Consider the following 23,944-nt stretch of genomic DNA (forward strand, 5'->3'; position numbering starts at 1 on the left):
TTCACTTTATGCCCTATTACGTTCTAAGATATGTCAGAAAGAAAGTTTCTTTTATTTACAAGGTTATAAGATTATATTTATTAAGAAATTACTCCGACCAGGCTACTACGAGCCTCTGCTTCTCGGTCCAAATGAACAGGTAGCTGACAAGATGACACACACAGTCACACTCCAATAGTGTAAGCTGTATATGCGTCACAAAAGTCAGTTTGGCTGCTGAATGCAGTTCGTGCTCTCTTAGAAAGTTCCCGCAATTTCTGCGCATTGCACCTAGTCAATCTGAATTATACACGGGGGAATAAGGCAGATATGGGCTCACTACAGTTGCGATGAAAAAGAAGACTGTTCCAAAATCTGGTCGGGACATCATCATCAATAGGCTTTGGGCACTATAGTTAAGTGGACTTGAACGTCTGCGTACTACTACAGTTGGCACTTGTGGCTATGGTGTTGGGCTGCTGAGCACGAGGTCGCGGGATCGAATCCCGGCCACGGCGGCCGCATTTCGATGGGGGCGAAATGCGAAAACACCCGTGTGCTTAGATTTAGGTGCACGTTAAAGAACCCCAGGTGGTCAAAATTTCCCGAGTCCTCTACTACGGCGTGCCTCATAATCAGAAAGTGGTTTTGGCACGTAAAACCCCAAATATTATTACAGTTGGCACTTGATCATCTAATGACATGAGATTCTTAACACAAATTTAAGTTCGTAACTGGAGTAGGAAAAAAAGGCAGCTGCACATTATGTGATAGGTAAAACTGCATCCTTCTTCCATATAAAGAGCAACGTGGAAATAGATTTCTTTTTTTCATTCGTTGCTGTTATCAGAAGCTCAAAATGGTGCATGACAGTATGGAAGGTAACCGCCATAACCTGGAAGATGGGAACTAGACACAGTGTTCGATCACGGGTCTGGTGCGGGCATGTTGACTTTCCTTTCCGCAGCCCTGTTATTCAGGTGCCTGCAGATACTTATTCGCCCTTCTGTAGCTGCTACGGTCATCTGCTTGCTCCGACGATCGTAGCGGGTCAATTAGCGTATCGGCGTATGCTCCATTAAGACACGGATCCACAAAGTAACGCTGATAATTTAAAATGAACGCCGATGTAAAACAAAACACGCATTTAATTAAAAACATTCCTAAAATACGTCTTAAAATAGCGGTAAATATACTTAACACACGTTTGTTATTCCGCTGTAATGTATGGCTAAAGGAAAGATGAAAGGTAGCAATGCAAGCCGAACATAGTTAATACCCTTACCTTATTTTTGTATTATCCTTCCGCTATAGCATATTGTTAATTTCATATATATAGTGCACAAGGCACTTTCTTTTTTCAGTTTATTTTTGCGTGAATTGTGCACAGGTCGACACGTTTAGGTTGAAGTATTTGTAGTAGCCTACAATAAACTATAGGAGCCCCCAATACACTAACAGAACATCTCAGAATGCGCCTATAGAGGAGTTAGGAATTGCCCTCATTTTACTAGAAAGTTGTTTATTAGCCAGCCGATTCCCTCAACTTTTTATGGTCGTCCCGCGCGCTGTCTTCTCTCATTGCGTACTCACTGTCAATGTCTTCATTGCCATCATTGTAGGAATCATTGTGAACGTCACCACTGTCGCCTACATTGCTTCGTTGCTGCCCAAGGGTGCTTGTGGAATCCGAAGGAAGGGTCCCAGCACTGTCGCTGCTAGGGAAAATGGTTACGGGGGCGTTTGTTTTCCCAGCAGAGTTCGTGATGCCAGTGGTTTCACTCGCATTCATGACCTTGGCACTATATTTTTCAACATCTTCAGTGACACGGCTTGCAGAGGGAGATTTTGACGGTTTGGTGAAATCGGTTGAAGACACGGTGATGGAACTGGAATCTTTGGTAGCGTTTTTGGCATCCGTGGTCTTTTTGATAATCGAGATCGTGGCTGTGTCCGCAGCTTTCATTGCATTTGCAGTGCCGCTGACGTCGTTGTGAGTGTCGCTGATGTTTATACCGCTGTTGACCTCATTGTTGGGAGTAAACCCTACGTCATCACTTTCTTTTGTGCTTGCAGTAATTCGCTCGGTGAATGAGCTAGGGGCCCTTGGAATCTTGTTGCGGCTGTTGGTAAACGGGATCATACTCGGAGCCATTCGTGGTTTGTTAGTCAAAGCACTGCTGGACGCTTCGTCGCATTTTTTCGTACTGTCTTCAGAGGTCCTATGCGTGGTCCTTACAGTGCCATTTGCCACTTTGTTGACGTGCTCAACTGCGACCCTTGAGGTGTTGCCTCTAACCAGCAAAACAATACTTGGAGAGAAACCAGTACTAGGGGTGAAATGTGAATAATGTTTGAGTTCATTTACATTGTCATCAACTTTTATGACATAAGCATTAGAGTAAACGGGAAGAAACGTGGAGTTTCTGCCGCCTTCATTGGTCTTCGTGGTATTCCATTCTTCGGCCTTGAAGGATTTGCCACCACTGTTCACGCGGGAGTTATTGCTGGCGCCTTGGCGTTCTCTCTTGCAGCTGCCATAATTCGAATTGAAACATCTGCTATCTGTGTTTAAGGCTACTTCAGCCTGTGTTTTGGGTGCAATCATCAGATAAACAGATGGACTCTCTTCAGCATCAGCATTCCTTTCAATGTTCGTTTTGTTCTTACTTTTTTGGTCATTGAAAGGAGCGCTATGCAACGTTTTTAAAACTCTGCTATTCTGTTCCCGATTTTCTTCGGCAAATAAATTTTCAAAGACGGTGTTGCCTCTGTGGACGGTAGAAAAATTACTTAAGGCCTTGCCTTTTCTGCCTTTATCAATGTTGTAGTTGATGGTCGCTTTAGCCATTTTGACATCCACTCTGGCACTGTTATTCTTGGCAGCACGTTCATCTCTGTACGTGGCGGTGAGAAAGCTTGCAGCCCTCTCTGTCATTCTCTTATTTTTCAAATCACGGTGGACATTAAGGTTTTGGCTCGACCCTGCACGTTTAGCTACTTCTAAAGCATTGTGACTGTCTCGGTAGTGTTTGGTGATGAGTATGTAGTCGAAATAATTTACGGTTACGCTAGTGTCTGTATAGTCTTCGTCCTTAACGTATTCGCCGAGTTGAGGACCTTGCTGCGAATCCTTGAATATCGCAGCATCAAACTTTGCGTTTTTCGCGGCAATTTCAGCCGTACTCACCCGCGAGGAAACAGACGACCTGAATGTGGTGTCAGCACCTCTCGTCGCACTCTTCGTAGCGTTACTTTCCTGGCTTTGGCTCGAATAGCTTCGCGAGGCCGCTTCAAACGAGTTAGTCTCCTTTGGCGGACTTTCTCCGGTTACTAGAGGCACTTCGACGACAGCACTTTCATCCGCGTTATTCACCACGCGCCGGTGTCTGTCGACGGCTTCAAGATAGCTTGCTTCGATACTTCGATTGTGGCTCTCGCTCATCCCTGTACTTGGAGCAGGGGCGGAGACCTCGTGGTTGTCCGCGTTATGTTTGGCGCGGAAAGTTTCACCGAAATCTGTCACCATTGTAGCGGTGCCCGCAGAATCTCCAACGCGGTCGCTGTGACCACGGTTGAGCAATGTGTCTTCGAGTCTCGCGACGTCAGAGTCCAAGCCGGAGTTGTTTTCCTTGGCGATGGCGCTATTGGTAACCTGGTGGTCGAGAATTCCGCGCGCTTCGACAGCTTCACTGGCGCCAACGTCGAGACTGTCGGCCTCATCCTCGTTCTTGGTTTCGTTGCCCAAACCGCTGAGCGTAGCGTTGCCATGCAAGACTTGGTCGTCGAGTATGAATTCGGCGACGTCGCGCTTTAGCCAGTGGGCCACTTCGGCGTAGTGAGAAGCCACCCACTGTATGTTCTTCTTGGCTGTCTGGTCGATGTTCTCGAAAGCCGCACTGTACCGTAGCAAGGACCAGTGGTTCCGCTTCAGCAGTTTGTTTACCTGAAGTTAAGAAAAGCAGAAAAAGTGTGCGTCGGCACAATGTCGTGCAATGACTACGTAGGTCCCGAGGCGTTGCCTTTTGCTGTGTAATTAGTGTTATACTCGAAGGAATGTGACGTCATAGTTTCGCGCGATGACAAGGGAGAAAAGCCCGGTACAAAACAAATTATGGACCCTCATCTTCCTCCCCCCCTCCCCTTCCCCTTTTCGGAAATTGAAACAGTGAACGTGTGTGGTGGTTTACATGGCGTCATTTTTTTCCCCTTGATGTTTCACGGACGCTATATTGGGTGTTTTCGCGAAGACTTGCAAAAAATTTCTAGGGCGAAAATATTTTATTTATCCATCAGTATATCAGTCACCAAAGCGTACGTGATAAAATGTGCGGCAGTCGGCGATAAAAGCTTTATTTAAGCGATATTCACTACGTATATTTAGGGAACCCACTATAATTGCTGAATCCAAAGCAGCTGATCAAGGCCATGTTGGTTTGCTAGAAATTCTTCGGAAAGTACTATTGTTTTGCAATATACACCTCCAAAATCTGCAGCCAATTAAGTTATATTTTGTTTTACGTAACATTGACCCGAAATTTTTTTTCAGAATTGATGACTGTCGCACTTATGATTTTCGTATACATGGGCAACCTGCCATGGTAGCTCAGTGGATATGACAGTACGCTGCTGAACACGCAATCACGCGTTTGATCGCGACCACGGCGGCCACATTGAGATGCAGGTGGAATGCAAAAAAAAAGAAGAAGGCAAATCCGCTCATTTGCCGTGCATTGTGTGCACGTTAAAGAAACTTAGTTGAACAAAATTAATATGGAGTTCCTCTGTATGGCCTGTCTAGATCTGATTGTGGTTTCGGCATGTAAAACCCAAGAATTTAGTTTTTATTTTACACGGTTAAGCTCCAAGATATATACGTATTTGGGTATATCGCTTTTTCGAAGCGGACGAACGGATGTATGAGGATGTAATCCAGAAATCTGCCCGATATCTCTTACTGAAATCAAAGTGAACCGCACAAGAAACACAGAAATCTGGCTGAAATAAAATCAACTTTGCCTGAATACTGTGTACCTCTAAGAGCTCTTCATTGCTGGAAACGTACTTGAAGACGGCCGTGAGTATGCTTTGAAAGTGACGCGGATACCTGCATGTAAATTGAACATATGTGCAATGTGATTTACGTGTGAATAAACGAAGCATAATCGTGTTAGCAAGGACCACAGAACAGCTGTTGTTGACCAAGCAATGCGTTCATATTCCAATAACCATCATAAAAAAATAACCACCTTTTCTTAAAAAAAAATAAAGTTTCAGCAGGGCTTTTTTCGTAGGTAGCTTGTAAAAGCACTACCACGAGCACGGTTGTTGTTATCTTGCGCAGGCCTGACCCCCCGCTTCCCTTTATCTCTTACCCCATCTCCTATCTGGACAATAATTGAAGAGTTAGACTCAGGTGACGGCAAACTGTTCCAAAGCGAAAGTATTTAAAAAAATCAATTTCAACCAGGAAGAGAGATGTTCCAGTCTATACAATAGTGCGAACATGGGACAAGATTCACGCCACCTCTGCAACATAACGAACGAATTCCCAATAACCTCTTATTTCATTTATAGATTAGTACGTGATCGCAAACCACTGACTGTATGTAAATATACACGCTGAAATTGAACACAATAAAACACGCATGCTAACCCAATTTTACTCAATTTTTCTCCTAAGAACACACTGAATCAACCAACTCACATTACTCTGACGCTATTATTTGCTAAGGTGCAGATTTCTTTTATTTTTTATTTTTTGCTGATTCATCGCGTCTTCTCGGTGCGGCCTTCTTACTTAGCAAAGATAACAAAGCACTGCGGAGTACAGCTTCTGTGAGTATCATCACACGTATTGATGACGCGTTTACACCCGCTTTTTCAGCCCATCCGCGGTCTTCAAGAGACGTGCTGTCCTGAACTGCGAGCTCCTCAGCGGCCAAGACATTCTTTAGCGTGGGATAATCTATCGTGTGAGCTAGACCGAATATACTTGTTTAGCGTTCTAAGAACGCCAATGTTAAAAGGCGGATACTTTTCTTCCAGGGTAAGCAAATCTTCGACTACCCGCCTTGGTGGCATAGTGGCTTTGACGGTGCGCTAACAAGCCCGAGGGTGTGGGGTCGAATCCCGGCCGTTGCAGCCGCATATCGATGCGGGTGAAACGCAAAAAACGCCCTTGTGCTTAGCATCGGGTGCACGTTAAAGATCCTCAGGTGGCAAAAATGAAATCGGCGCCTCCATGACGACGTGCCTCATAATCAAACCATGGTTTTGGTACGTAAAACCACATAATTTAATTTTGTAAGCTTAGACGGTGGACAGAGGGGTACCTTAGTACAAGTGGTAAGGTTATCGTTTCCAGTAATGCGCATTAATAACGTGCTCACGTTGTTTTCAGCTCTTCCCAGTTGGCGAGAATGTATTCGGTAGTCCGCAACCTCCAAAAGTTACCGCGTTTCGCTGCCTCTGTGAACAAAATAGGCACCATCCTCATAGAGGGAGCCGAGAACTCCTCGAAGTATCTGCAAGGAACAAAGAGGGTCACATAAAAATATAAAGTAAAAAACATATAGAGACACATACAGCCACACCTTTCGGACTTCACACTAAGCTTCGCTCTGCGTGCCCTCTGGTAATAATGCAATGAGTGGCATTAGCGTGACTGTTTAACATGAAACCAATATTGCTGAATGATTTTCGTCATCGGAAGTTGCACTGTCCCATACGGGCCCGGGGACATTGCATCGCTTTGATCTGGCGGCCCCAACACATCACGCCGCTCTAAGGGCCTCTGGACTAAGAACGCTCAGAGGACTTCGAGCCTCACTTAGTACAATAACGGTTCCTTTAGCTCTCCTCCTTCACGAGGAAAGTTTGATTCCTTTAGAAGCACTTAGAGCTCAGTGCAACTCATGTTTTCTTTCCTTAACGGCAATGCGATGTTATGCGAGACTTAAAATGACTTCGCTATGCTTCAAGGCAACGTAGGAAACACCGTGATTAGCGGCTGTAATAAAAGTAACAGCGCGTGAGTACAAGGAGAGTGAACCAGAAAAACACGACACGTGTCTTAACTTTTTTTCTTGTCCTAATCCACGACCTTACCAGTCATCTCGCCCTCGTTAGCCAGCAGCAAGTGAAGCCCATAAATCGAGTTCCTGCTCTACATTGTCCGGAGATTTCTGTGGTGACACCGAACAACTCAGGGGAAAGCTTAATTTTTATCCCCCTTGGTTAGAATAAACGTGAATACAGACACGCTTCTTTTTTTGGAGGGGCTGCTGCTTAACAAATTTTGAATTATCTTAATCACGTTTACAGAAACAAATTTATTTGCCAGCTGGAAGCCCATATACAACAAAATTATACCAAACCGCGCCACACCAGACTGGACCACATCAGACCAGACCAGAAAAGGCAAGGAAAGGCAAGGCAAAGCAGGGCAGGGCAGGACAGGACAGGACAGGGCAGGACAAGACAAGACAAGACAGGAAAGGACATGACAAGACAGGACAAGACAGGACAAGACAGGACAAGACAGGACAAGACAGGACAGGACAGGATAGGACAGGACAGACAGGACAGGACAGGACAGGACAGGACAGACAGACAGACAGACAGACAGACCATGCCCTATATACATACCTATGGAGCCGGTTTCTGTCCCTAGTGCATCCGAGGGCGAGGATGATGTTCCTGCGCTCGACGCCATCGCTCACCTGTTCGAGGCGCGTGCGAAGCACCGTCCACTCTACTTCATCACCGTCCTCGATGACGGTGCAGAACACGGTGAACTGGTGCTCCAAGAGGATCCTGATGAAACATTCAGCCGAAGCAGCACGCCGACACGAAGCAGTAAAATGAGAATTTGCCGGAGTCAAAATCGCTAGACAACAGATGGCCTGCACCCTATGAGCTGTAACGTCATCCAAGAAATCCTAAAACCAGCGCATTTCAGCGAGTGATATCGGCGGCAATGGACCCGTATAATCTGTAGCAAGTTGGACAGCTGGGCCACTCAGTTGGCGCTCATTTTGCTTGCAGCACAGGGGATGGAAGCATGCAGGACGGGCACCGACTAAGAATTGTCACGTTTACCAGAAAAATAAATGCTATCGATCAATCTGCGCAGGCATACACTCAGTGCAAGTTACATTTGTTGGGTATATTGTGCACCAACTTGTTGTGGAAAGGTTTACTTTTGGCAGACATGGGCTGTTGTTTCAAAGAATGAGTGCTACAAACTATGTCACCAATGGTTTGAGCAGTGTGGGCCGAAATATTTCGTTAAACGCACATGTGTGATAACAGTACAAATACTAGAGCGCACGTGAGACTGTGGAAGCGTTCCACATCAGGAAATTGGGTGTCGGTCTTTTCTTATTGCATTCTTGAACTAAAAATAGGTCTGGGAAAAAATGCCTTGAACATAGAGTATGTGTGCGTGGGTTGATGTTTTGCCCATATTTCCCGTTCTTGATGCCAGTTGTTTGTTAGAACCTGACTCCTGTGCTACTATTGTGCTTACGTCTCTTCCGCGCTGCTAGCTAAATTAACACAATAATTGCTTTCTTTCTTTCTTTCTTTCTTTCTTTCTTTCTTTCTTTCTTTCTTTCTTTCTTTCTTTCTTTCTTTCTTTCTTTCTTTCTTTCTTTCTTTGTCTCTTACTCTCAAGCAAGCAGTGAACAACCCCCCTCCCCTTCGTCGTCTAATTAGCTAAATTCACTTCCGGTTAGTCGTCTGGCGCAACACTAAAGCTTTACTCCTCACAACAGTGAATAGCGATTTCAAACCGGTTGGTGAGTTTGATACTGTTCATACTAGCACGACTGGAGAAAAGGCACTAGCCATTTATGTGGTGCCCTCGGCTTGAGTGAATGCATCTTAATAGCAACTTTGCGTTGAGCTGCTCCACTCAAGATTACCTCTTTAAGACAGAGCCAGAGAAAAGGAAGTAGGTGGACAAAACACTTCTTACGGCTTCGATGTCGTCTGCGGCGACTTGTAACTGTCGAAGGCGTGCCTCGCCTCAATGAGGCACGGCCCGTACCTGTATCTGCAGGCCCACCGGTAGTGTATTATCCTCAGCTGCCTGCGAAACGCTTTCACGCACTGCTGTATGAGCGACCTCGCGTAAGAAGCGCCACAACGACACGCGAGACTTTGCACACCTCTTGTCGTCGTCTTCTTGCGTGTAGGACCACTTGAAGCTGTGGATGTGATGAATCAGAATCCGAATAATGAAGAGCTGGAAGCAAGAAAAGCAAACAAACGGTAAGTGTCACGCATCTCTAAAGCAGGCTTCAAAGGTGCAGTACACAGCCATTCAAAGTTTCTTGAGGAGGGCAGCAAGTAGAGAACTGGCGAAAGATTAAAGACCGTTTTCCGCCAGCCGAGTGGTGAGGAAAGTGTCCTCCCACACTACATAAGGACAAATGTCCATGGTGCAGTGAGAAACGCACATTATACCACATAACATCGGCATGTCAACCAACTGACGTAGTCAGGATCATATCACACCCAAGTGCGAAACAATGGGAGGAACTGCTGTCCAGCGACCGCTGCGAAGACCACCTAGGTCTAGTGTGGCGTGCACGTCGGGCAGCAGAAGCCAGCGTAGCCCATTGCGATAGAGGACGGACGAAGCAGCGGGTCAAGACCTCCGGGGAAGACACAAGGAGGAAGGCTCCCCTGAAGAATCCGCCCCAGCCGCAGAAGAACACAATTACTAGAGCTTTCAGTCGTTTTCACTCGCTCACTTACTCACTCGTGCTTTCACGATGATTATGCTTCATAAGTACGCTACTAATGCACAGTTTCAGAACAGCAGGTGTTTCACGTTTTTTTTTGCCAGATTGGAAACATGAGGGAGACGGAACGCAGTGATTGCCGTGATCTGTAAAGAGAGACTTTTTTTTGGTCACTTCTGTGCAGCTTCGGCGAAAAGTCGTCGGAGACGACTTACGTAGTACTATCAGCAGAAATTCAAACCCGAACAAGTTCGAAATTACTGCAATGCATTTACTTTTAGTTTCCAGGTTCCTGCATTTGTGACGATCGTTTAATTCAGACTTCAAAACGTACTCTATGGACTACTCCATGCTTAAATACCGCCAAGGCTACAGAGCGATTACGTGTCGCACTATATATATATATATATATATATATATATATATATATATATATATATATATATATATATATATATATATATATATATATATATATATATATATATATATGTGTGTGTGTTTGTGTGTGTGTGTGTGTTTTTCAATACGTACGTACGTACTTAGGTCCACCGGAAACACGCAATTTAAGCGCAGTCCAGTATCGCAGCGGATGCAATTAGCAAGAGCATATCAACGCACACACCTGTTACGGCCGCCGTGAGTCACTGTACGTTACGCAAAAGCACAATACATTCTGAGCATCATCGAATTCATGTTCCAAATAAATGCAGTTTTACAGGTGTGTCAGGTCTTGTCGTAATTGCGCCTCGCTCTCCTCTTTGCACAATACGTTAGCACAAAACTTTTCTTTATAGTTATGCGCTGTCGTAATTTCTTATCGTGTTTTGTCATATCCTGTCCTGGAGCCCCATCTTGTAGCGCTTTCTTTCTCGGATTCTAGCAATTTGTTATCAACCTCGCCAAGCGCCCGACGACAGAGATATAGTGGTATCGCGTCGATGTCTGTGACAACGACAAAAACAATGAGTGTGAAAAATGAAAAGGATGGTTACAAGATACAGTTCCTGTCATGTCGCAAATCTGGCAGAATCTGCAAGCAACCAGGAGACAAGCGGCACTCGCCTTCCACTTCTCGAGCACGACTCCGGTGCCGAGCATAGCCTCGAGGTACTCCCAGCGCTTGAGCACCGTCGTCCAGGGCAGGGTCTCCTTCTCCCGCCGCAGGTACTCGGACGCATGGAGAGCCGTGCCATACGGGACGATACCCAGGCTTAGAAGAAAGGGCACGCCATGCGGAAAGCCAGCAGGAGGGCACGCTTTGTTTACCCACTGATTACAAGTGCACTGACGCGTTCGATTCATTGGCAGTAATCCCAAGGCTTCAGTCGGGAATATGCCAGATGCGGCAGTGGAGAACATTGGACGAACGATTGAGTGTTTTTCTATGTGGAGTCGTTCTATCTATCTATCTATCTATCTATCTATCTATCTATCTATCTATCTATCTATCTATCTATCTATCTATCTATCTATCTATCTATCTATCTATCTATCTATCTATCTATCTATCTATCTATCTATCTATCTATCTATCTATCTATCTATCTATCTATCTATCTATCTATCTATCTATCTATCTATCTATCTATCTATCTATCTATCTATCTATCTATCTATCTATCTATCTATCTATCTATCTATCTATCTATCTATCACCTAACTAAACAACTAACTAACTAACTAACTAACTAACTAACTAACTAACTAACTAACCACCTGCACGTGGTGCGAACAGAGGGCGTCACTGCCCCTAGTGACAGCGCTGAAAACGATGTGCCTAGCAGAAAGTTTCTCAGATTACTGCATCGAGCCTTTTGCGGCAGACAGCATTAATTTTAAACGGACAAATTCTTACGTTCCTAGGTAAAGTGATTTATATTACAGGCAGAGCTGTTCTAAGAGGACTGAAAGGTGCCAGGTTCAGAAATCAATTTAACGCAAAACTGAAAGTATATAAGGGATTCGTTGGCAGCCTTACTCAGCCAACTCGAACACGTCGTCAATTATCCGGGCCCGGTTGATGACGTCAATATTCTGCGTCAGATAAGACCACAATTAGTGAGATAAGAGTTCGGAAGTCGTTCGAAAATTTCCGGTACCAACTGAGCTGATGCCTATTTTCACTGTTCAAGCTTACGTACTGCTACAGCGTGATATACAGAAATAAAAAAAAAATCAGGCGCTGAAATATATTTAGAACCTGTATAAAATTTACAAAATGTCGAAGGTGATTTTTATTTTTATTAAGCTGCAATTGCGCTTGGTGCCAAAATCATGGGAAAGATTCGTAATTTCGAACATAATATTTTACTTTACGTGGCAACTTCTCTTACATTAAATGACCACTGAAACAAACTTTAACGTTGGAGCACATACTATTCACAGAGAATACATAACTTGTGAGAGGTGTGGCTGTACGAACGTCACGTGCGAACCAGCTGAAAACGTCACTAGTTCGGAACATTTGTCGAATAATGCCAATACTTATTTCTTTTTTCAGAAGAAGGTTTGTCGGTGAGGGTTTGTACACAGGAAAAACGCGTCGAGTTGCGGCAATGCTAGGATCGCTGACGCGCACTTTGGTGAAGAACGAGTTACCGTGTGGTAGGTGTTGAGCTCCATGGTGATGAGGTTCCAGTTCCGGGGGTCGTAATTAACTCGGTAGTAACCGCAGCCACGCAGGTTCGCAATCAGCCAGTCGTCGTCTTTTGGAGCACTAGGAAGCTTGGCTGCAAAACAGTTGGGCTCAACTTAATTCAACGTTATTCTGCGAGAAATGCCTGCAATACCTTTAGGCATATCCCAAGCACTGTGGGAATCCATGTTATGTGAAGCACTCTGCAGCTAACCGAGTTTGAAATTCTGCAGCGCATTACCAGACGGTCAAACATGTGTGACGCAAGCCTATGCTTGAAGACAGCAGCAATACGACTACGTTGAGGAGAGTACGACGGGACGGCAGTGGAATCAAAGCTGATTTGTTGTACCCCGTCGAATAAACGTTACGGTGCAATGCCGCACAGTTCACGTTATCTCGCGCAGTGCTTATGTTTGTACAGTACACCGTTCACACGCTATGCCGAAACGCAAACGCGAAATCGGGCGGATGCACCGCGTGACACGTCGATGTGGCGATTGCAAACTTGGCTACCACACGTACACCCGGCCACGAAAGTTTACGGACCAGGGGATCTCAGAAAGCGTTCAATTCCTGAGCGGCCTGCAGATGTAGCCAGTAAAGCTGTATACGACAATGTAGTTAGCATATCCTAGTTGAGTCCTGAAATGTAAATACCAGGCTCCGTTGTGAGGTTGCAGAGATATTCAGCTTTTTCTCAGATTTCATGGTCCGTAATATTTTGTGGCCGAGTGTACGTAGACAAAAGGATTGAAATAACGACGACGACAAGCGCTGACTTCCAGCTAAATTTTTATTTCGTTTAACAAGAATATATAACCAAGACACCAAGACAGGAACGCCGCCTCCATTTAGCGATGTCACGAGGACAAAGATTATGCTTGATGTTATTCGAAGAAATTGTGAGGAGAGGTGCGTGGGCACAGAGAACTACATATAGTTCAATACATTAGCTAACTATTAGCTAAATGCCCAGAGTGACAGGGTCAGCATTTTACACAAGACCACAACCTGAACTCGTGCCAGTAGTAATAGCAAATCGATGCTCGTCAGCGTAAATGCCAGCACGCAGGCAAAAAAACGAAATTTCAACAACTTCATGGCGAACGCTCACTAGAACTGAATATTGCGAATGCGTTGTGCGGGACCATCTACTGGTATTCTTGCGCCTCGTTCCAAAACAAGGCAAAGCTAGAACGCCACTAATTGTTCCCAGCCTGCTCCATAATTTGTCCCTAATGCACCCACCTTCTTTGGTCGTCAGCCAAAAAATGTTGCCGGTGTTGTCAAAGTCCATCTTCGTTCCGTCAGTGTAGGTTACCGGGATACTCCACACAGTTTTCGATGCGCTGCCAAAAGCAATGCGAAAATGAAAAAGAAAATTAGCGTGTCGACAATAATCTCTTTGTAGGGGCACATGTACTACGCCTTAAATGAAGGGACTACAAAAATGTATGCGAAGTTATTGATTATTCAACTTTCAAATGAGCGTAAAAACGCCTAGAGTAATATTTGTTATTTCGAATATGTACATGGGCGCATGCTAAGACACTGCCATAAATAAGGACAGGGAACGAAGAAGCATGTGAATACAACATTTGCAGGCAGATATAGCGATCAGACCAAGAGTACAGCGGTTTAGACCGCACGGGAAAACAGTGCCGCTAAATTGAGCCCAATAATGAACTTCATTGCAGCAACGTCGTCACCCGACCTGCTCCGTAAAACTAGCATGTCCCCGTTTTGATTCGTTTATAATACGCAGTACGTTGGTTAGAGCACGGTTTGGACACGAGCCCTTCATTGAGCGTTGAAGGTGACGCACCCCACTGCTTAACAACTAAAATAAGGCAAGTAGTGATTCCGGCGTATGCAGGTGCGGGCCCGTACTTTTGTCCGTATCTCTCCTGGCGTGCCACAGCGACCCTCTGGCCGTACACTCGGCTGATCGTCAGCAACGGAAATCCGGTGCTGTGAGTCCACGCGTGGGCCACGTGGGCACTAGGAAAGCTCTCGTTGTTCACCTGCACGACGACAGCGCTCTCGAAAGTATTTCGATGGTCAAAAGAACAACTAAAACAAAAGCAAAAACTAAATTTTAAGCAGGGCCTATCACACGTTTGCCACTAGCTTTCGTTGAAAGCCGAGGGCCGATATGCGAGATGCTGGTGTGAAAGTGAAAGATGAGTGACAATCAGTGCTGTCAACTCAGTGTGCCGTGTTATCCCTACATTGATACCCAAAAATCCATGCATTGCTTCACGACGCCGCAAAGCCTTGTGCGTGCTTCTGTTCCCATCTTTCTATGTCTTGCTGAATGATAAAGTAAATTCATTTCTTTTTACTTGGCTCACCTTACTCGTCGCCGCCCGTTCCACAAGTTGCCATTTACTTTCGTAATGCATCTACTGGATACCAAGCTCTTGGAACCATAAACGTACGACGTGGTGTGAAAGTAGAAATATTGTACACTGCCAAACCTGCGTTCTCGACCGCGAAGAAGATAGCACTGGCCGTGCTTGAGATGTGTCGATCTTACACGCGCTGCGCAGCAGCTGTAATACTCAGCCGCGATAATTCTTCGCCCTCTGTCGCGAAGAGGAGCAAACAAGGGTTTCCAAAACGAAGCATAGGTGGCAGTGCTGAACGTTCTTTTTGCACCTGGAGTGTCCACATAATTGCTATCGCAATAAAAAATAATACTCACATTATAAAGTTCCTCCCACAGGTTCTGCTCAGTTATAGTTTGGTGCTTCCATTTCACCATCAACTCCTGAAAAAAAAAAGTGAAGCCGATTCGTTTCGCTGGGAGTAACCTGTAGTGTAATTCAAAGTAGATAACACAAGCTTGGTCACCTGCAGGGCGTTCCGAATGCCATTAGAACCGACAGCACTGTCAAACATGTGGAGCAGCAGTTCTCCCTAGAACATAAATGAGCACAGAACATTGAAACCAGAGCGTGGCTCCTTTTGCAAGCAACGTTTACCATTCCTTCCTTAGCTGTATTTTTCATATGAGTTTACCTTGCGAACAGCTAAGCTTGCATTGGTGCCCAGCAAGAAATAATCTCTGGATAGAGCAGGGATGTCTTGAGATGCTTCCAGACTGAGCATCTGTTGCATCTTTATTTCAAACCTGTCGTCGTCCTGCAACAACGTTTATAGACGATCCAGTTACACAATTTGTGAGAAGTCAACAGAGAGTTTTAGATTATGAAATGCAAGCCACTTGTGTCCCAGCAAAAATCTAGCAGACCTTCTGTTCTTCGTTATGCAAATCGCTTGCGTCACCTAATCAATTTTTATATTACGACAGGCCCGCTGACGACAAAATCAAGACGAGCGAACCCCGGCGACAAGCATGCGATACCAACGGGCTAAGCGTTATCGCCGTAGCGCTATCCGCCACGTCATGCAGTTCCCGGCAAAAGATGGCTGGCACCTACAACCGCAGCAGATTCTGGTCTATGTCAGCCAGCTGCGTAGCCGACCAGCACTTTCAGTGGCACGAGGGTGCTCCTTTAATCCTCTAACTGGCAGCTCAACAATACTGTTGACATTGCAAAAATATCTGCAAACACTATACAAAAACAAACATTAGTCTATGCCTTTCAATTGACCTTAATTTATCTACCCGCTCAACAGTGGTAGTCACAAAAATGTCGACCGTGACCAGCAGCAGTTGTTTTGGTGACAAAACTCGAAGACCTCGTCCGTATCGTCTTAGCGTGCGTGGCGGTAATATTATCGCTAACGCGAAACTTTTTTTTGTTTAAGAAAGCAGTTATTTTTTGTCCATTGAGGTGCATCTCAAGAACTCACATTTACCTTGTCAAAGCAAGTACCAAACAGAAGTTATGGGCCATAAATTTGCCTCTCACCAGCTGGTCAACAATATTTTCGTCCCACTGTATCTCACCTAATATTCAGACAAACCCTTTCATACATCATTTGATATTTATGTGAACAATATAAAGAAGAAATAAAGCAATAATAACTTTCTAGGTCAGGTCTTTCTTCTCTTGACAGTTAAAGGGTTAAACTTTGTCGCGTATGGATCAGGTCGGCAGAGAAGCTATGGAGCCCCGTACGCACCTCGGCGGACTTGGTGTTTTGCATTCTGGCTAGCGCGTAGAGGATGTAAGCCTCCAGGGCCGCGTCCAGCCACAGTTCTCTCCAGGTGTGGAAGCTGACGAGGCCGCCAATCCACTGGCCGCGCGTTGTCATGCGAATGAAACAGGAAGGGTATTTCAATACTGTGACATATCCTAAAAGCTCGTGGTCTCGACTCATAGGGCGCGCCATTTTTCAAAAACTTATCTGTCGAAAAAAAATAAAAGAAGTGCGTACATGGTCTGTCCTGGAGCAGAATTCACTCATTCATTCGTTGCAACTACAAAGACTTATGATGACAGATTGATGAACATAACAGGTATTTATAATATTGTAAGCATCATGCATAAAACATTCTTACGCTCCGAGTTTCAAATAGGTTATTAGTAAGGCAACCGTAAAATGTGACAGTCAAGTTGTAGTTATCTGGGAGCGAAAGGGTTCTAGTTTGCCTCTACTAACAACAAGCAAACGGCTAGCGAGTTTTTCTTCCCTAGGCGCTTTGCGTAGGCGACTGGTCAAGTATAGATAAGTGAACGTCCACGTAACACAGAATATGGCGGAGTTTACCCTTTTCTCTCTGTGCCAACTATTAAACAACAGTTCTCAGAATGGCGAAACCAACAGACCTCGAGAGCTAAAAAGGCTTCTGGCAACGTCCCGACTCACTTGCTTTAAGACGTGTCTGTAAACGATCGACTCGGCCTGCTTCCTCGCGTCCAAGGAAAGGTTGTAACGTGTCAGGTATGAACTTGGGAGAAACACGATGCCCTCGCTTTCACAGGGCTCTGCTCCGGCCGGCGTTATGATGATATCTGTAAAAACGAAGACACGATCGTTACATTCATCCGCAAGAAAGTGCACGTAAGTGACCACACCGTAGTCGTTCATTAAATCAGCTGAGACAGGGAAGTATCCACGCACAACCCCCTTTTCAGTCATTTGATGGGGAAAAAAAAAGTTAAATATTTCAGGAAAAAATACACGCCAAACTTGGGTGTAACAAGACTACTATCATCGTAAGCGTAGCTGTTTTGTTATTGCAGAAGCGTAGACTAGTTTTGCATCTTAATATTCCTCTTACGTGAGCCCTCAAGGAATTTAACAATAACTGAAACTACGAGACCCAGGGAAGAAGTTCGATGAGTTTCGTAAATTTGTTGTACCCATTTATACAGATATGTCAATATTGCTACGCGTTTCTCCTCTGTAACTGTTCAGTGAAATGCACGTGGCAGGCAACGTGATGCTATGTAATTTTTCTTCAGTATAAACAACAAAGACAACAACAACGACGATGATGACGACGGTGAATGCTCTGTGACGAGGCCATTGTCGGCTTCCCTACGGAATGGCCTCGTCAAATGTTTAAGCAAACGATGGGGAGCCCGATACGCCGTTCCGTTCTCCCAAGGCACCATTCAATAATATATAGAGGTGAGAGCAATAAACCTCCATTTACGCTGCATCAAAGAGGCGTGCGTTAAAGGCCGCAGAGGAAGCCAACGCCTGACCAGCTGGTGCCGCCAGTAAGCGGTGGTGGCGCTTTCTAAAACGCAGGCTACTGCGGACAAGTGCTACACGAACGTGGAATTAATTATGTGTGTCAACGTAGCAAACTCCTTCTTTATTCAAAATTCTAGCCACACGGCGCACCACTTCTTGTAAAAGCTCTACGGTGTCATTATCTAACCCCCTACCAAACAATATCTGAACTTTTGTGCTCGCGTTTGAGTCCTGAACGAGAAAAACAGAGCAATTGAGTGGCTCAACGATTACTAATCATATGAAGACGGCGAAGATGAAGCCGCTTGAAGCATTCTATATATAACCGGAGGCTTTCGACTTCATATGGTTGGTACAAAAAAGCATGCGATATGCGAATCACTGCTCGTCAAGGAAAAGAAATACGAGCATTTTTCTTTTTCTTTCGCTGAGGTTAGAGGGGGCTGCCTTTGAGGCGAGCTGCTGCAACGTCCGTACCTAGCTTAGGAAGCGGGTAGCGAGTCCGAAAATACTTCTCGTAGAGTTCGAGGCAGGTGTTGGCAGTCTGCAGGGCAAACTCTGCCCGAGTGTGAGAAGATGGCTCGTACCACACTTTCGCCTGGAAAAAAAGTTTATGCGCGTTAACTTCGTTAACATTGTTAACATCGTCACAGCGACCTGTGACGTACGCGATTGTGACTTCCGGTGGCAATACAAAAAAAAACAACAACATGCATGCATAAAAAATAAAATATGGCAAGGGATTGGAAATTGTGCTAGTAATATTACTCAGTAACCGGCCAAAATTCTTAGGGGAGTTCTTTCAAAGATTTCGTAGGCAGCGCCGCAGCGAAATGCAGTATCAGGGACGGAATCTGCAGGCACGACCCTTTCAGGAAAAAACAAGTCCTCGAAGTCTTTCATCCTGCGACCAATTGATAATTGATATTTCCTCTAAATGTTCACGACAACATAACTCAAAGCCTCTGTTCCAAACACTTCGCCCAAATAGCGGGAATAGTGTCAGCTTCCATACCCTTCTCCGCGAACACTTGCTTTCGAATGTGGCCTAACAAATCCTTAGGACTGATCGTATTGAATGAATAAAGAGAGTCTAAACCAAGAGCTAGGGTTATGGTAGCCACTGCAGCTACATAACTGTACAACTGCATCCATTTATTTTGGCTTTTTTTCCAGCGTAATGCGAACTTATTCAGAACGTGTGGAAAAGAGCGGAGTATACAGGGGATGCAAATTTAAGTTGCTGTGCAACAAGTTTGGGGGAAAGTCCACGTCTTTTCAAAGAGCCCCGCAAAAGCAAAAGTCACTCAAGGCACTAAACGCACTTCGAACCATCTACCTACACTAGGTTACTCCACGGTAGAAAGAGGAACTGGCTTACGATTCCTGTTCCAATGTTCTTGAAGTCGGTGACAGCAAACCCCAGCAGATAGGTCGGAATTGGAGGGGTGCGAACAAAGACATCGTTGACATAGTCGTTGTGGTTGGCACTAAGTAAAAAGAGAGGTAGAAGTAATGCCCGACAAGGAAATACAGTGGCGGCGACCGACATTTTTCCGCATGCGTGCGTGGGGGCGGGAATGTGTCCATGTGAATGATCAAGAAAACAAGTGAACAAGTCTGACGATACTACGTGTGTGTGTGCGTGTGCGTGCGTGCGTGTGTGCGTGTGTGCGTGCGTGCGTGCGTGCGCGTGTGCGTGTGTGTGTGCGTGTGTGCGTGTGTGCGTGTGTGCGTGTGTGCGTGCGTGCGTGCGTGCGTGTGTGTGTGTGTGTGTGTGTGTGTGCGTGTGCGTGTGCGTGTGTGTGTGTGTGTGTGTGCGTGCGTGTGCGTGTGCGTGTGTGTGTGTGTGTGTGTGTGTGTGTGTGTGTGTGCGTGTGTGTGTGTGTGTGTGTGTGTGCGTGTGTGCGCAAATAAGCAGCAGGGGATACGTAGAGCTCAGTGGGATAACCTAACAGAAAATGCTGTTTGCTCTGTGCGCTTGCACCTGGCCGTCGCTGGTTATTTGTTGAGACATTATTGAAGAAAGACATGCATCTCTTGTTGACGTTGATTAAGTAAACAGTTTTCGGATGTGCTCATGTATAAAAATATAACACACTTTATCCCATGCGCCTACTATGCGCGGCGCTTCTGGTACGTTTGAGGCGGTGAAACTTGTATCACCGCTTGCATAAAAAAGAAAAAAAAAATGGTAGGCCACCCTAATCTTTGACTCAGGTGCCTCTTAGTGGCACTCGCACCTCGGCGTTGGTGTTCTTTAGACGAACGCAACGCGCGAACCGAACCCGGAAGCAGCCGCTTTCCATTAATTAGCCGGCTAAATATTACTGACTGACGTCATTACTGACGTCATTACTTCCGCTTTTTAGTTCCGAGTTTGCAGGAATTTCGCCAAAGTAGTGCCCACGTGGCGGGTCTCTAAGAGTCTGCGATTCTGTGCTATGGTGTGCAGCAATCAGTAATTTTGAATTAATTCTAATTACTCCAGACACTTCAGTAACTCATCTTGTAGCTCAACTTATGCTGTGATACCATACCTATAATGAAACCCATAAATTTTGTACTGTGCTTTTGTTTGTCTATTTTTTCTGATTTATTTTGAATTTCGTCCTCAGTCGTCTCAGGAGGTGAGCCGGAAGTGCTGCGCAAGAAACAAGGGTGTCACTCGATGCTCGTGCCACTAAATAGAAAAAAAGAAGAGGCGGAAGGCGAGGCGAGGTCTGCTTACGCTGTCTATTGTGGTTCACCACTTCATTTCTTACTCACAAAAGTTAAAGGGCAACTTGAGCGAGCAACGTTGCAGTGCGGTATATTCTTAAAGAGGTTCAACATTACCCGCACAAGAAGCAATGTGTGCTTCTTGTGCGGATCATGTATCATTGCACGACGAGCTGCTTTACGCTCTCCCGAGTCGCTCTGCACTCGGTGCCAACAATTATAACGACGTACCTCATTTCAATCTTGAATATGGGCATGCTGGCGATGGAGCTGAAGTCCTTGCGCCTCAGTATCTCCACATCAAAGGTGGCCCGGAAAGAAGGCTCGTCGAAGCACGGGAAGACGCGGCGCGCGTACATTGGCTTCATGCGCGTGAGAGCCATCCAGCTAGACGATGAATGTGGAAAGGAGAGGGGTAAATACGTAACGCGGTAACGTTATGAGACAAAATGACAACGTCGTGCTCTTACAACCAAAACGCTTTGATAATGATGATGTCGACGACCGCAATGATAACACTTCATCAGTGGGAAACAAGGAAAGCCCCACAACGTCAATTATTGCTTACAAGCGAAACAGAAATTAAGCATAAAATAAATAATTAGTATATTGGCACACATCAAGGCTGCGAACTCGAACCATATAGCGCACTCGCATACGAGAGGCACCCCGCTGTCAGTTCATTCCAGAAGCAAAAATCAACTTCTATAAATCTGTTTTTTTTTCTGATGGAGTAATATGCTGGTGTATTGCTTCGTATTACTGGTTACGCATATGTCTGAATTTTTTCGAAAGGCTGTAAGCCGTTAGTCAGCCTTTTAGAAGGCTTGTATTGTGTGATTTTCGAACACTTTCTTTTTGTTCACACAGTGGCGTTAAACTGCAGCTGTATTCAGCCAAATTACATTGATATCCAAGTGTTTCAGATCGGTGATGAGTATTGTTTTACGGGAAGAAAAAAAAACGCAATATTACGCAAGCTCACCCTTCTGACCCATTCTTGTGCTTGTAGGACACCTTGTAGAGCCCTTTAGGCCAGCTGCCCACCCTTCCAACGTAACTGATGGAGATGTTGTAAACGACTTGCGCGTGCAGGAAACTCGCCAGCTCAAGTGTCACCTGCTGCGTGCTATTGTTGATCTCGACACGACGCACCTGGATGTCGTGAACGGCGCTTCTGTTGGCCGCCACCACGTTGAAGGACACCTTTGCATTGTTCACCTGTGAAGACCATTCGCCCAAGAGTTGCACTACAAGCGAGACAGTCGCCTCCGCTGTAAAGGGAGAGCTGGCATTCGCGTTTAGCGTACACGCATGATGCACAAGAACTGAGTATATAGCGCCGCGAACAAGAAGCGAAGCCAGGGCCATATGCGAACAAATCTGCAGGACTTGGTATCTCGAACATGTTTAACTGCGCGTCGTTAGAATGAGAAAGAAAGCAAAATGTCTACCGGTAGCGTTCTAACCAACGTATAGGGGACGATGGTGAACAATGGTACAATGGATACCAGGGCGCACTGGTCGTTCCGCGCCAATATATACGATGCAGAGCGAACTGGTGGTTGTTTTCATCTCAATGGCAGTAATAAATACATGAAGCTCTTGCATGGCAGTGTGAGCATTGATAGTGTGGCAATTATGGTACAGATTTAGAAGCAACTGTCGACCTGCGAGAAGCTGCACGTATAGCCAGCGCCCTCACCTGAATTCCAGCGGCGTGCAGCACTACCTGGCGAGTGCTCTCGACGCACTTGGCGGTGATCTTGACCACGCCGGTGAAGACGAAGCGCGAGCCGTCGTTGTGCGGATGGAGCAGCACGCTGTAGTGTCGCGGAACCAGGTGCTTGGGTAGAGGCGTCGACGCCGCGACCCTGTCCTCCTGCTCCATATCGTCCTCGTCACCTGCGATGCGCGGTGTCGTCTGCGATCGCGTTTGTTGCGGCTGCTGCTGCTTCCGCTTCTGCAGCGGCCCCGATAGTGCGGTGACCACTTCTTCCTGCTCTGGAACCGTGATCCTTCTCGCCCGCCCAGCTCTTGTCGTCGTGACCCTCTGGCGTCTCCGAGGATGCCTGGTGGCAGGCGCGGTGCGCCTTCCGGGATGTTGCTTCCTTGGCGTCCGTCTCGGCGAGCGTCGCTCCGCACGAGCGCCTGGGTGCCGCCGCGGCGGCGAAGGCGTCTTGGTCACAAGGAGGGGCGCCGCGGCGAGATGGGGCGTAGAACGCGACGGCCGCCGGCCGGTCGTTTCGCGCGCTACGGCGACCAACGCCGGAATCTCGGCCGCGGCGGTCGGCGCCTCGTCGTCGTTCACGGGAGGCTCGTACGCTGCTCGCCCCGCGCCGTGCACGTAGGCGAACGCGCCGACGATGGCCAGGATGGCACCGACGAAGCCGACGAGCGCGATGGTGACGTTACGGTTCCCGACGCAATAGTTGTTGCGAAAGGCGCGGAAGCGGCTCTTCTCGTCGTCCCAGCTCGGCGTGTCGATGGTGTAGCTGCACTGGGGGCGATCGCCCCGCAGCCGCCGCATCTTATCCGCCGAGGAGGATCGCCGCATGCTTTCCTTTTTTCTTGGGGTTACGGGAACGAGGCGATGCCTGCAGGTGAGTGTGGCCAATGATCCCGAGCATTGTAACTGTACGCTTGCATGATGACGATGATAACCTTAAAGGTCGTGGCACCTACGCCTTCGAGGGGATTTGCCGAGAGTCGGGCGGATTTCAGATCTCTATACTTGGGGTATGAATTCAGATAGGTGGAATTATTATAAAGAGAGACAATTAGAATAGAGAATGTTTCTGAAGGAACAATGAAGAATTCTGCAAAACAGAATGAGCGAAGAAACAAATGGCCTATGAGATTGACAATGAAATTTATCGGATTCGCGAATGAATTTTTCTACGGCGATGTACATATCTTTGTGGGAGTGTCCCAGCACAGGATCCCCGAAAGACAGCAGCAAAAGAGAGCCCAACGGCAGGTCAAGCAGCCGCTGTGTAATTTACAAAGTCCTTTTCCTCAGAGAGGAGATACATCTGCAGTCCAGTAAGTGGGGATCCATTGTTTCAAATTCGTTGCAAAAGTAGCAGGACGCAGAAATCGCCAAAGTAGGGGCGAGACTGGTCATCGAAATCTCGTCTTTGTAACTTCGAACTGACGTATTTTGCAAAATTTCCTAATCGAAGAGGGCTGTAAAGGCTGCAATTCAGTAGGGCATGTGATATACCTG

At 46.2% G+C, this 23,944-nt stretch overlaps 1 protein-coding gene across 2 annotated transcripts; it reads right to left on the minus strand.

The window, feature by feature from the left end:
* Positions 1-1,405: 1,405 nt before the first annotated feature.
* LOC142582726 (aminopeptidase N-like) lies at positions 1,406-23,302 on the minus strand. Of its 2 annotated transcripts, XM_075692714.1 has the most exons (21): positions 22,421-23,302; positions 21,701-21,936; positions 20,947-21,102; positions 19,376-19,484; positions 18,472-18,592; positions 17,158-17,303; positions 16,471-16,584; positions 15,400-15,522; positions 15,232-15,297; positions 15,083-15,148; positions 14,266-14,399; positions 13,624-13,724; positions 12,336-12,466; positions 11,716-11,771; positions 10,800-10,947; positions 9,156-9,232; positions 8,963-9,076; positions 7,630-7,797; positions 6,372-6,506; positions 5,014-5,086; positions 1,406-3,925 (listed from the first exon to the last, which is right to left on the minus strand). In XM_075692714.1, exons 1-21 carry the CDS (start codon positions 23,270-23,272, stop codon positions 1,505-1,507), a joined length of 5,547 nt encoding a protein of 1,848 aa, XP_075548829.1. In that variant the 5' UTR covers positions 23,273-23,302; the 3' UTR covers positions 1,406-1,504. The 2 variants fall into 2 exon arrangements, with proteins under 2 accessions (XP_075548829.1, XP_075548830.1); XM_075692715.1 differs by lacking the exon at positions 5,014-5,086 and having other exon boundaries at positions 3,847-3,925.
* Between the last annotated feature and the right edge of the window lie 642 nt (positions 23,303-23,944).

The sequence above is a fragment of the Dermacentor variabilis genome, chromosome 5 (assembly GCF_050947875.1).
Source record: "Dermacentor variabilis isolate Ectoservices chromosome 5, ASM5094787v1, whole genome shotgun sequence".
NCBI lineage: Eukaryota > Metazoa > Arthropoda > Arachnida > Ixodida > Ixodidae > Dermacentor > Dermacentor variabilis.

What these genes read in the sequence shown, in the direction of transcription:
- LOC142582726 (XM_075692714.1), bottom strand. Translation starts at nt 23,272, where the DNA reads ATGCGGCGATCCTCCTCGGCGGATAAGATGCGGCGGCTGCGGGGCGAT. An exon ending in AAAACACCAAGTCCGCCGAG is followed by an intron (nt 15,523 to 16,470) that starts GTGCGTACGGGG and finishes ACGTTGTTGCAG; the next exon opens with GACGACGACAGGTTTGAAAT. An exon ending in CAAGCTTAGCTGTTCGCAAG is followed by an intron (nt 15,298 to 15,399) that starts GTAAACTCATAT and finishes TTTATGTTCTAG; the next exon opens with GGAGAACTGCTGCTCCACAT.